Genomic DNA, 12151 nt, shown 5'->3' with positions numbered 1-12151 from the left:
TTCAGAGATTAACCCCAAAGTAGCCTCCAGCATCAATCACAGATCACCCCTCCCCCCAACGCGACTTCCAACTTCTGAATTTTCAGGCGGGAACTGATTGGTTGAGAGCGGTCAGCTGACGCTCAAGCCAATCGGTGACTCCCCATTCACAAAACTGGCTTGCAAAAGGTACTTTTCTTTGCCAGCGAGTTTTGTGAATGGGGAGTCACCGACTGCAAAATCAAAACATAGTAACGATAAATGGTCCATTCAAGTACACATATATAACTTACAGTTCATTGTAAAGAACCCTCTTCAACGCAGGCTTCTCATCAATCCGTTGTTTATGTATAATTTTGTAATTGTCTCCTATATTGTTAAATTTCCCCCTTTTTATAATATTGTAAAGCACTGTGGAATACGTTGGCACTATATAAATACCAATAATAATAATTCCAATGATCTCTGTAAGGACCTTTTTGGTGCTGTTCTAAAGCCCACCTTCTTTCTCTCCTCTGATATGTTACCTACACAGTGTTTAAAGAAAGGCACCCCTGGGTCTCATAAGAAAGTCTTTTATCCACATCTGAAGGTCCACATTTCAAACACTGGCAGAGTTATTTACTTAAAGTTAAAAAGGTTAAAATACCCAAAATGCTAACATTCTATAGGTCCTGCTACATTTTCAATTTAGCTACTGTGACCGTAATTTTTTTTTTTTTTTTTTTTTTTTTTTAATTTTTTTTTTTTTTTTTTTAAATTCTTTATTTTATTCGTGCATAGGCTAAGAATACAAGATTGCACTGCCACAACAGCTGGTGCGTGAATAACTTCAAATAGAATATAACAATTGTGTGACATGAGGAACCGTGCACATTTTATAATGTGAAGGGAAAGGCATGGTTACAAGAAGGTCCTATATATCTCAGCAGTTAGTAGCATTAGAATTGGCTTGTCTTATAACCCTTAAGGTTAGCATGCTTAGGTAATATAGGTAGGTGGAGTTTATTATGTAGAGTCTCATCGCATTAATATCTAGGCTTATAATAAGATAACTGCACGCTTCCCAGGTATAGCCAGCTCCTGGTCAATTGTAGGTTAACATTGAAACATTCAGGCAATTTTGATATATATATCGCTTTTCAGATGGGAAGCATGTTAGGTCGTTAGGTAAGGTTACTCCTTGTATAGGTAACTAGAGCAGAAAACCATATCGTGTTATGCCACTGGGTAGTAACCAATTACACAAAATATAAAAATACACAAAATATAAAAAACAAATGCCACTGAGTAGGACTGAGTGTAAAAAGAAAGAAAATAATGACTGTTTGTGCCACCGGAGTTGTAACATTTAAGTATTAAACTTCTAGTTCAGCTCGTAGAACACTGCTGGAGCCTAACTATGGGAGAATCCGCTACACTGGTAACTTCAAAACCGCTGCACTCTGCAAAAATATATATGGCTAATAACAGTGAGGCCACTAAACACCTCCAACAAGGTTTGTGTGTAAGTCAGTAAGTTCCCCATGAGGGTGACAAGGCTAGGGCAAGCGGATGTTTATTTACTGCAGTTTTATGCCGTTTGCTTCTACACTTCCCCTCTCTCCTTAAGGTGTTGCCTATAGCTAAATCTGCAAGTGTGTATATCACCTTAATGAAATATTTTCAATATTGTACAGGTAGGAAAACTTTAGCATTTTTTACCACGCTAAAACTAATGGTATCATAAGAAAAAAAACAAAAAAAAAAAACAGTAAAGGAACGTAGCCCAAAAGTCAATTCACTTTGGTCGCATAGTGACCCCTGTCTTGTAATGGACGTTCAGCTATAGTGCCCTCTTTAAGTGTGGGGGTAGCCGTTCAGGGGTTACAAGTCCCAAAGAGTCCCGCCGTGTTTACCCTTCAGCCTATGCCCTGTATGTTCATCTCTTCGGTCCGTGGCGTGCTGGCTTGGTTCGGTCTCTCCAGTGTGTGGAGGCCTGGCGTCCCTGTGTCTTTCGGGTGTGTGCTGGTCGGTAAGACGATCTTCCGGTGTGCAGCTGTGCTGTGAAGTGGAAGAAGTGAGCCTGGCTGGACTTCGGCTCTTGGAGCTTGTATATAGCTTGCGTGGGAGGCCAGTTTAGCCGCCTTGTTCTTTCGGGAGTGAGGGTCAGTATGGTCACTCATGCTGTAAGGCGCCGCTTCGCAGGTTGCAGATGCCTCTGGGCGAGAAGAGGGTCCGGCAAGAGGGGTGGTCCCCCTCTGTTGTACAGTTGAGCGGGAGCTGGAGCCCGGGAGAGGTAGTGATTGCTTCTGCTGTTTGGGCGTTTGGTGTAGCCACCGTCGGGTGGCCGCCCTGGGAGCCGCTGGCGGTTGCCTGCTTAAGTGGTGGCGGGTCGTGGGGCGTATCCACGCCGCTGCGTGTTTCAGTGCCTGCTTAAAGGTCTGGCCTTTGGTGTGGAGCACTGACCAGAGGCTTGCTCTAAGCCGGTCAAAAAACTCCATAGTGTGAGTAGGTGGCTTGATGCGGGTTCTCCCCTCCGTGGGCCGCGGCCGAGCCGCCATCTTGGTTGGGCCCTTGCGGTGTTGCCTGTCTGCTGATAACCCCCGCCGGTCCATGGGGGGGGGTAGCAGGGCTGTGCGTGCGTCTCGCATGGGAGCAGGTCCCTTGCCGGGTGGTCGGCCGTTTCCCCCATGCTGCAGGCTCCACTCCGTTTTAGGCCTCATGGCCGGTTCAGGCTCCACCAGCGCGGATCGGTGCCGGTCTGGTATCGCTGTGATCACTGCGAGGTACTGCATCCTGATCCGAGCACCTTGAGTTGCTAGCACCTGTGGTTTGGACAGGATTGGCGAGTTTGTGGCTGTTGGTGCTGGAGGTTTCAGGATACACGTCCGGCCATCTTGGCTGTCAGGCCCCGCCCCCGTGACCGTAATTTTTTAATTCACTTTGAATTTCCACTTTAGTAAGTAGCCTAGCCCTCAGGATTATTTACTACAGTGAGAATTCAAATTGAATTTCAAGTTTTCCAGCAAAGCCGACTTAAAAAAATAATATATATATTTTTTTTTTAAAGTGGGATTTATTTTCTCATTTTATGTGGCAATACTTCTAACTAAATGTCCCTACAGGCTCAGCAATGCAAATTCTGCTGTTTCAAAGAAAAGGCAGTGTTTACATTGCTCCCTAGTAACACCTATAGTGGCTGTCACTCATACTGCAACTAGAGGTGCTTCCTGTGTCAGTGCTGCACAGTGTGCAACACCTACGTTCAGCGTCTCCACTCTCTGCAAAACTTTAAATGTAAAGCATATCTGCAATAGACCTGAATCTGCATTGGCACTGGAAAACTTATATTGGTCAATCCCTACACTATGATGTTAGGAATACGTGTTTGTCCTCCTTTTACGACTTACTACTTTATTCTGTGATTAAACATTTTGTCCCTTTTTTTAAAAAGGAGATACGCTGCGTTGCAAAGTAAGAAATGGGAATAAACCTGAGAATAGGGCTAGTTGGTTTAATATCACTGCTGTTATACATACTTTACCAATATATGTAAAATATGTGATTTTAACCTGTTCTAGTTTAATTTCCACGGTTATAAATGTGTCATATCCCCGAAAATCTTACATTGTCACATGTCAGTGGTGATGCATATTCTGACATGCACAGACTGTAATATACAATATGTTGGTACGACTGAACGCAAACTTAAAGAGAGTGTAGGAGAACACATTAATAACAATGAATTTAGTAATCACAAGACTACACGGGGTGCCTTTGAAATATGTAATGAGTAATTCTCTAAACAACAAAAGATGTAAAAAGGTGTTGCTCCTTTTAAATTGAGGCTCTAAAAAAACATATACAAAAATGTGACAAGCACAACTCAAGTGCGAACCGTGAAAACATAGAAAATATTTAGTATGATGAAAACGTCCCTTAGATTGAGAAGATAATGCTCAGAAGACGTCCTCTGATCTTCCAAAGCAGGTAAATACAAAAATAGGGGAAACAGACTGCAAAACAACATGAATAACTGTGTATAATAAATCATAAAAATATTGTTTTCCAATTGGCCACGGTGTTGTTTTTCCATCCTGTTTCCTTAGCAGAGTTTTCCCTATTTTTGTATACTGCACGTTCTAAGAAAAAAACCTTAGCTTAATGAAGCCGTTTTGGTGTATAGGCCATGCCCCTGCAGTCTCACTGATTAATTCTCTGCTGTTTAAGAGATATATCACTTTGCTTATGAACCCTAGCTACACTTGGGATGGATTGAATTATTGCAACTTTATGAGGGCGTGTTGCCGCACATGTGCAATAGCCTCCCAATACTTTCCAATGGGATAGCGTTAGATTAGCTGACGTCATCAATTCAGGTGATCTCAGCCGAAATGGGGGCGGAACCAGTGCCGGACGACCTATGTGGTCCTGGAAAAAAGGTATTATACTTATTTAACAATTTAAAAAAAAAAAATTTTTTAACACTATATAGGGTCAGGAATAGAGGTTTGCATTCCTGAAACCGATAGTGTTCCTTTAAACACTGTCTGCAGAAGACTCAATCAAACACCATAAAATGAAAAATCATTAATTTATTGCAAAATGCTTTATTCACAATATTAAATTTAAATCCCCTCTCATAATATTGTAAAGCGCTACGGAATCTGTTGGCGCTATATAAATGGCAATAATAATAATAATAAAAGAAGAAGTTATACACAGGAAACCATGAAAAAGTGAGGAAAACCAGGATGAAGCGTATTTACCTCTAACCTTTTATGTTCGTACTGAATCAGAAAACTGCTTCAATTATACTCCTACAACAGTGCCCCAAAAGTATTTTAGTTTGTCAGATGTTATAATGTGAAACCGAAATTGTATGATAGTCAGAAGAGGCCAAGGAATAAAAGACAAATGATAGAGGCTAAAATATTTCTTCAATCGGCTGCACAATTTTTTTATTGTATTCTGGAAAAGGGTTATTCTAGCGGTGGAATATGATTTTCCCGGAACCACTTTTTGCACACCGCAGCAACATGAGCAGTACTTTATCCTGGTGAAGATCATTAGAGTACAATCAATCTCACAGAATCTGCCCATACAACCCCAGATCATAACACTACCGGGATATGTTATGGTAACTGCAATGCATTCAGGCAGCAAATCTTCTCTAATTTATTTTTCCATCACTATCAGTTATTGATATTCTGGTTTCCTTACTTCTAACGACTCTGTCCCATTGTTCCAATCACCATGGTTTTAGCCCATTCTAATATCTTAATTTGGGAGATAGTAATTGCTTTTCCTTGGCATTGTAAAATTGAACGCTTCGAGTCTGTGTCTTACAAACCAATTAACAACGAAACACCAATGGCCAACGTGATGACTCTTTCACAACTGAGGCGAAGTCCTATTATTAGCTCTGATACCTTGAAATGGGAGCTGACTCATGCTAAAACAGTATTATTATTGTTCCATTCTAGGTCATAATAATCTAAAAGGCTCTCCGAACAATCCGTCTCACTGGTTTAATTTCAGTTAAGGAGTTCCACTTCATGTTACATAAGGCAGTGGTGTTTTCTTTCTCTGGTTATTTAACTATAACTGCTAGAATAAAGATAACTCAACACATTTGTTGCATCACATTCTGCATGGAATTACTTCTTGTGATATGTAATTTTATGGCATATTCTAAAAAGAAAAATGATGTGCCACCAAATGTTAGAAATACAAATTTTCCAAAAGGTTTTCACAATTTTGCCCACTAGCGTGTATATATAACATATAAAGAGTTGAAGATTTTGTGTACCAACTCCACAGTCCTGATATTTGTAGTATTTTAAAACAGGACTCTAAATTTCAACTTGCCCAGTAGCTATTGGTAAGTGAAAATTCCGCCCTGGTTAGTGTGCTGTGGACCCTTGAAGTGCCAAGTAACTTTTAGGTCTGACTAGTAGTTTAGGGCATGTAATTGAGCCCTGTATAAAAGATACACAACTGTTTGTTTGTATCAGGGGGTAATTAGTGTTACTATTGTGTTCTGTAGACTTGACCTTCATTCTCCTTTTGTATTACGAGCTCTCCAGAAGCCCAAGATGCCATTATTTTCCCATAATGCATGCATTTCTGTCTGCCTGCCCATCCACCCTTCTGTCTATGCATAAACAAACACATACAGAGTTTCTCTGATACCACGATGCAAGACTGATGTTCTTACATAACAAGGAATAGTATCGCTGTTTATCACCGTGACCTACATACTGTTATTACAGAATGCAGGAATAAAATCCCAGATTCCATTTTCTCTCGATTCAATTTTAACACCCTCCCTCCCTGTGTGTGTTCCTCACCACACCCAGTATAATAATACAATGTGGGCCTGATATCTCAGTTATACCTGCCAGTTCTTCTTGAACCGTGATTCGACTCCACGCAGATCTGTATTAATCCCATATCCAGATACTGGGTTCCCATCATGGTACAGACAAAGGCGCGTCACAAACTTCGCCGCTTTGCTAGTGAGCTAAGCTTGTCAGGAGGCCATAAACTGCGCAGCCGGATTTGGTAAATTTTTTTATTTTTTTTTCTGTTTTATTTATTTTTTGGTAAAAAAAAATAAAAAATTTCATGTAAAGTGCAGATATAGTACATAGTGTGTTTGTGTGTATTTACAATGGGTATAGTCAATAGTTTGTATATTTGTTGTGTATTTATAGCAATGTGCACATATTGGTGAACTCTGTATGTATATGAGAGAAATGGTACTCCCAATTCCCAATTTGTAAGATATTTTGCTGCTATAAGAACGTGTTTATTTACCGTCCTATTCACAAACAATTACTGATATTGGCTCGGTATTATAATAAATAACACACACTTACACTTTTTAAAGCATGTTCAGAAATGGTGTGTTTCTGTGACTGTAATGGAATGTTACACCATGTTTTTCCAAAAAAAACGTGTTTACAAGTTTATTATGAAAAACTGATTAAACCTTTATACTCTTTGGATATAGCGTGTGCATTAAAAAGGATATTGTGTATCGGATAAATGTATGCTATGTATTTGTAAACTGACATTTTCTGATGGGTCTATAGATGTAAACTGGATGTCCTTGCAAACTATTGTTAACAAATAAAAAAAATGAATTTTTTTTTTAAAGGTTTGTTTTCTGAAATTATAATCTCGATTTGGAAGAGTTGTTGTTGAATTATTGTCTGGTTCGTTTAATACCAGATTACAGCAAATGGTATTTGATTTATAATGTGCTTGGCCAGTCATTTTGGACCCGGTCTCCCATGTTTTTGTGAATAATAATTCCCATGACGCTTAGCCAGCAAACTTGATGCTATATCTGCGTATACACAGTGAGTGCAGCATATACAGAGCTGTATATATGCATATTTCTATTTTTCTACTCTTGTGTTGGCCACATTGGCTCTGTACCTGATATTATAATAATTCTATCCTGGAGTTCTGTACATGAAAAGAGCTGCTTTACAGTGTATCTAGTCCCACCATACTGGAGACCATATCTCCAGAAGGATATTGATACCTTAGAGAGAGTTCAGAGAAGGGCTACTAAACTGGTTCATGGATTGCAGGATAAAACTTACCAGGAAAGGTTAAAGGATCTTAACATGTATAGCTTGGAGGAAAGACGAGACAGGGGGGGATATGATAGAAACATTTAAATACATAAAGGGAATCAACACAGTAAAGGAGGAGACTATATTTAAAAGAAGAAAAACTACCACAACAAGAGGACATAGTCTAAAATTAGAGGGACAAAGGTTTAAAAATAATATCAGGAAGTATTACTTTACTGAGAGGGTAGTGGACGCATGGAATAGCCTTCCAGCTGAAGTGGTAGAGGTTAACACAGTGAAGGAGTTTAAGCATGCGTGGGATAGGCATAAGGCTATCCTAACTATAAGATAAGGCCAGGGACTAATGAAAGTATTTAGAAAATTGGGCAGACTAGATGGGCCGAATGGTTCTTATCTGCCGTCACATTCTATTTTTCTATGGAGGGAATTCACAGAGAGTGCTCCTTGTGGGCTTCATGTCATGCTTACAGATAAACTGTCATCATTCCCCCCCCCCCCTGAAAATGAGAGGTTAGATATAATGTTATTGTGTATTACTTAGTCATGGATACATATAGGTTTAATAACTTTTAGTGGCTTACCATCTTGATTACCTGCACAGTTTTCTTGTTGGATAAGTTGTAGATCTGACCAAAGAGGACTTAAACCTGGCCAACGTCATTCCTAAACAGTTCCTGTAAAGAGACATCTAATGTTTAAACTTCCTTTATTGCACAGTCTATTTAATTTATAATTTCTTATCTCTTCCTCTGTTAATAGCCTTCCAGACCCTGCAGGAGCCTCCTGTGTGTCATTCAATTCTGTTTAAAGAGGAGGCGAAAAAAAAATTGTAAAGCAAGTTAATATCTGATAAACCTTTTTTTTTTTTTTTCTCTATGCGGGCTGTGTCCGTCACAGCCATGGGGGTTGTGCCTGGGGTTGTATAAACAGAAACAAAGTGATTCTGCAGGGGCATGATCTATACACCAAAACTACTTAATTAAGCTAACTACCCAGTTCCAGTGTGTAGACTGATTCTGTCTGCATTTCCAACATGCTTTGGAGCTAACTGACTCGGCAGAGCCTTTGGGTCATCAGTGCCTTGTTGGCTAGTGGCAATTTACTAACAATTAACAAGATCTCCCGACGTAGTCAATTTTTACGATAGGGAAACTGGTGGTGGGAGCGGGGAGTGCTGGCGAGATTTTAGTTTTACTCACACTAAGAAAATTGTTCCAGCAGCAGTCATCCTGAGCTTGTCAAAACAGATTTCAGTTAAAAAAAAAAATCAGTTAAATGTCAGAGAAATTATGCATTATGTCTTCGTTTCTATAAGAATCACTTATCTGAAACAAAAGATTTGGGATTATGCCTTCGATTTCATGATTCATGGTATACCTGTTTAAAGGTACCCTCCCACACAGGGTTGTTTAAGTTATTATTGGGGCAGGAGTGTCTGGGAGCCTTATTGCCTTCAGGGTGAAACTATTTATTTGGTAATGGTCTATCCCTAAAGGTGGGGCTCTCAGGATATCATTAGGCGCCCACTGACTTGGTAAGTATGTACCGGACACTCCTATAATAACTTAAATGAGCTGAAAGGAACAGTATTGGTTACATGTGTACTATGACATTATAGTTCTAACAGAGCTATTTAGGTCCCCGGCCTTCCTGTCAGAAAAGTAAAAGGTGATTTTGTTCCCTTTTTTCCAGTGCTGCGGGGCTCTCCTTGCAGCTGGCCCACCTCCATGGCTGAGATCATCTAACTTAGTGATCTCAGCCAATCCAATGCTTTCCTGTAGGAAAGCAATGGGAGGCTGTTGCGCATGCATTGTAAAACACTGTGCTGCATCAATCAGCATCTCCTCACAGAGATACATTGAATGAATGCATCTCTATGAGGAACTTTCAGCGTCTCCATGCAGATAATGGAGACGCTTAATGTAGGTACTGCACATGGTGCAGCAATGTACTAGGAAGCATGTTTAGTGGCTGTCTGAGTGACTGCCACTAAAAGGTGGTACGAGCCAGCAAATTCTGAAGCCCTTTAAGGCTTTATGGGGATGGGATATTCCTTTAAATTTTAAAAAACAATCTTGATTTGTCTAGTACAGGAAGTGATTGATTTGCAGTGAAATTAATGCAAGTGTTAAATTATTGCCCATCTTCCCTGCTTTGGAGAGAGATTTGTATTTTGTATTTTTTTCACATTCTGATTATTTGACGAATACCACAAACTAGGATTACCCAGTGTTTTATATCTCCCCATCGGTGCACACTCATTGCCTCGTCTTAGTCTGCCTTATAACACACAGTGTGCCCCATAACCAATCCATTTCTCCTTTCTCGCATTTTATCTGATCTGTTAACTTCCCCATTATTCAAATTCATCTTCCCCTCTTTCCCATCATCCATTGTCTCATCTCACCGTCAGTCTCTCTCTGGCTCCCATTCCCAATGTCCACACTTTCACGTTTCCCCCTGTCTCCTTGTGCTTTTCTTTCTCCAAATCCCATTGTAAAAATTCCTTGTTCCATCACAGTTGCACTTTTTCACCCCCCACCTTATCTCTATTATTTTCCCACATAGTCTCATTGAGATGATAGACTTGTTTGAGCAGGGCCTTCACGTTATGTACGTGTAAGTCAAGCGTGTCCTTTACAATTATGTGTGCATCTCATCCACCCATTGCCATGTGCTGCAGAACATGTTTGTGCTTTAGAGACTAATAACTTTGATATCACTGCCCCCTATTATATCAGCACCCACTGTTACTGTCTACTGTGCCATCTCTCCTTCCACCGTCCCATGCCATTTCCCCCCTTTTACAACATATGCCCCACTTTAGTTACCCATCTCCCATTGCCCCCATAATCCGATTCATACCTCCCTCCTCCCCCCTCCCGCCTTGAACCAGTCTTTTTTTTTTCCTCCTTCCCTGTATTAGCAAGGGTAAAGCAGTGTTATATTGGCTAAGGTAAAGCAGTGTTATATTGTAAAAAAAAAAAATTTTAACAAATTTATATGATTTAAGCAAGAGTTTTATTTTTTTTTTCTTCCGTCACAAATGTTAACAAACCATAAACATTGCAACATTGCCTGTCTGATTTAAACATTAATCACCCATTTAAAAAAAATAATTTAATTATATATTTATACCTGCTACGCAGTACATACTTTAAATAGAAGGCCGTTTAGGTCGACATTATTGGTCTTCTTACTCCTTTTTGCATCATACTAACTGCAATAAAACTCCCAGCACTGGAAATTAGAATTGTGGGACAGGGGGTGGGGAGGGTCGCTTTATGATGGGTTCTGGGACGCATGCTGGAGGTATGGTGGCGGGGTTGTGACCAGCCTGTCCCTCTGTCGGTCATGTCCAGCCTTTGTATCCTATTGAAAAGATGTCCATGCAGTCATAAAGGTGTTGGTAGACACAGTCCAACAGTTTCAGCCTTTGCCTATTCTACATGACCATATGCACTGTGGCTCTACGACTGTATAAGAAATCTCTTACAAAAACCTCTATTAACTGCAGCAAAATATCTAACCCACCACTATGAGGAAGAACCGTCTGCATTCACTCTCCAGCAGTGGATGGTTAGGGTAGAAGAAATTCTGATTATGGTATCCCATAACGTGAGTCCTAAAAGGCACATTTAACAAATCTCGTGGTTCTGCAAATTCTGGCCAAGGTGATTTGTTCTATCCTTGCAAAATTGGGTGTATAGCAACCCTCAACTTCTCACAGGTACAACCCCTCCACCTGAACAGTTATTTACTTATTTCATATTGGTATGTTATAAGACGCGAACAGGTTGCTGAGATGTACTACAGGACACGAGAGAGAGAGGGGAATAGATGGGGATGGCAGTGAGAACCACTGTTTATTACATGATAATATGACCCCCACCCTTTTTTTTTCTACCCCCATTGGTCCTGTCCCTTCTACCACCCCCCATATTATTTTTGAAAAAATTGTGGTCGATCAGTATCCAAAAAACATGCACTGACTGTACTAAATGAAAAACTTTATTTAAAAAAAAATAAAATAAAAAACAGAATTATTTTTGATAGCTTTTGGTTTGGGTAGAAATGAGACAAGTGAGCGTCCCTTGTAAGAATCACTGCTGCTCCTGCTTCTTGCTATAAAATAATATCTACATATCCATAAATCTTGGCAACCAACTGTAGCCAATGCAAACTGTGGTTTAATGAAATTGTGTATAAACTGTATGGCCCTTTAAGATCTCAATTGGCGCATTGGCTAGGTGATGTATCATCTAGAATTCCATCTGTCTTCGTGATTTATTTATTTTTTGTGTACATGATGTGTCTCAAACCCAAAATCCAGTTTCGCCATAAATCGGGGTGTATGTCTATTTCAGTCTGACCTACATACTTTGCTATTATGAAAATCAAATATTTTATTTCCTCCTGTCCCCTTTCCGTCTATTAAGCAACTGCCACAGATTATGACATTGACCTGATAAAAGTATATCTGTCTAATCTAACACAGTATATCTGTCTAATCTAATCTAATTTATCACTGCGTGAGTCCGCTTTGTGCAGCACTGCCCCAGGAAGCACCTTTAGTG

At 39.9% G+C, this 12151-nt stretch overlaps 1 protein-coding gene across 2 annotated transcripts in view; it reads left to right on the top strand.

Annotated features, from left to right (window-relative positions):
• Positions 1-12151, top strand: part of PPP1R13L (protein phosphatase 1 regulatory subunit 13 like) — a 53439-nt gene that overhangs the window by 25992 nt on the left and 15296 nt on the right. Inside the window, exon 1 of one of the 2 annotated variants that reach the window (XM_063431754.1) lies at positions 6425-6528. The exons of the other annotated variant lie outside the window; for it this stretch is intronic. Within the exon in view, the coding sequence (XP_063287824.1) occupies positions 6440-6528 (89 nt within the window). The 5' untranslated portion in view covers positions 6425-6439. Of the gene's footprint in view, positions 1-6424; positions 6529-12151 lie in introns of those variants that run through there. 2 annotated transcript variants of the gene reach the window in all.

Source organism: Pelobates fuscus, chromosome 9 (assembly GCF_036172605.1).
Source record: "Pelobates fuscus isolate aPelFus1 chromosome 9, aPelFus1.pri, whole genome shotgun sequence".
NCBI classification, from domain to species: Eukaryota; Metazoa; Chordata; class Amphibia; order Anura; family Pelobatidae; genus Pelobates; species Pelobates fuscus.
Note: the sequence above shows the minus strand (reverse complement) of the source record. Positions and strands in the feature narration are given on the sequence as shown.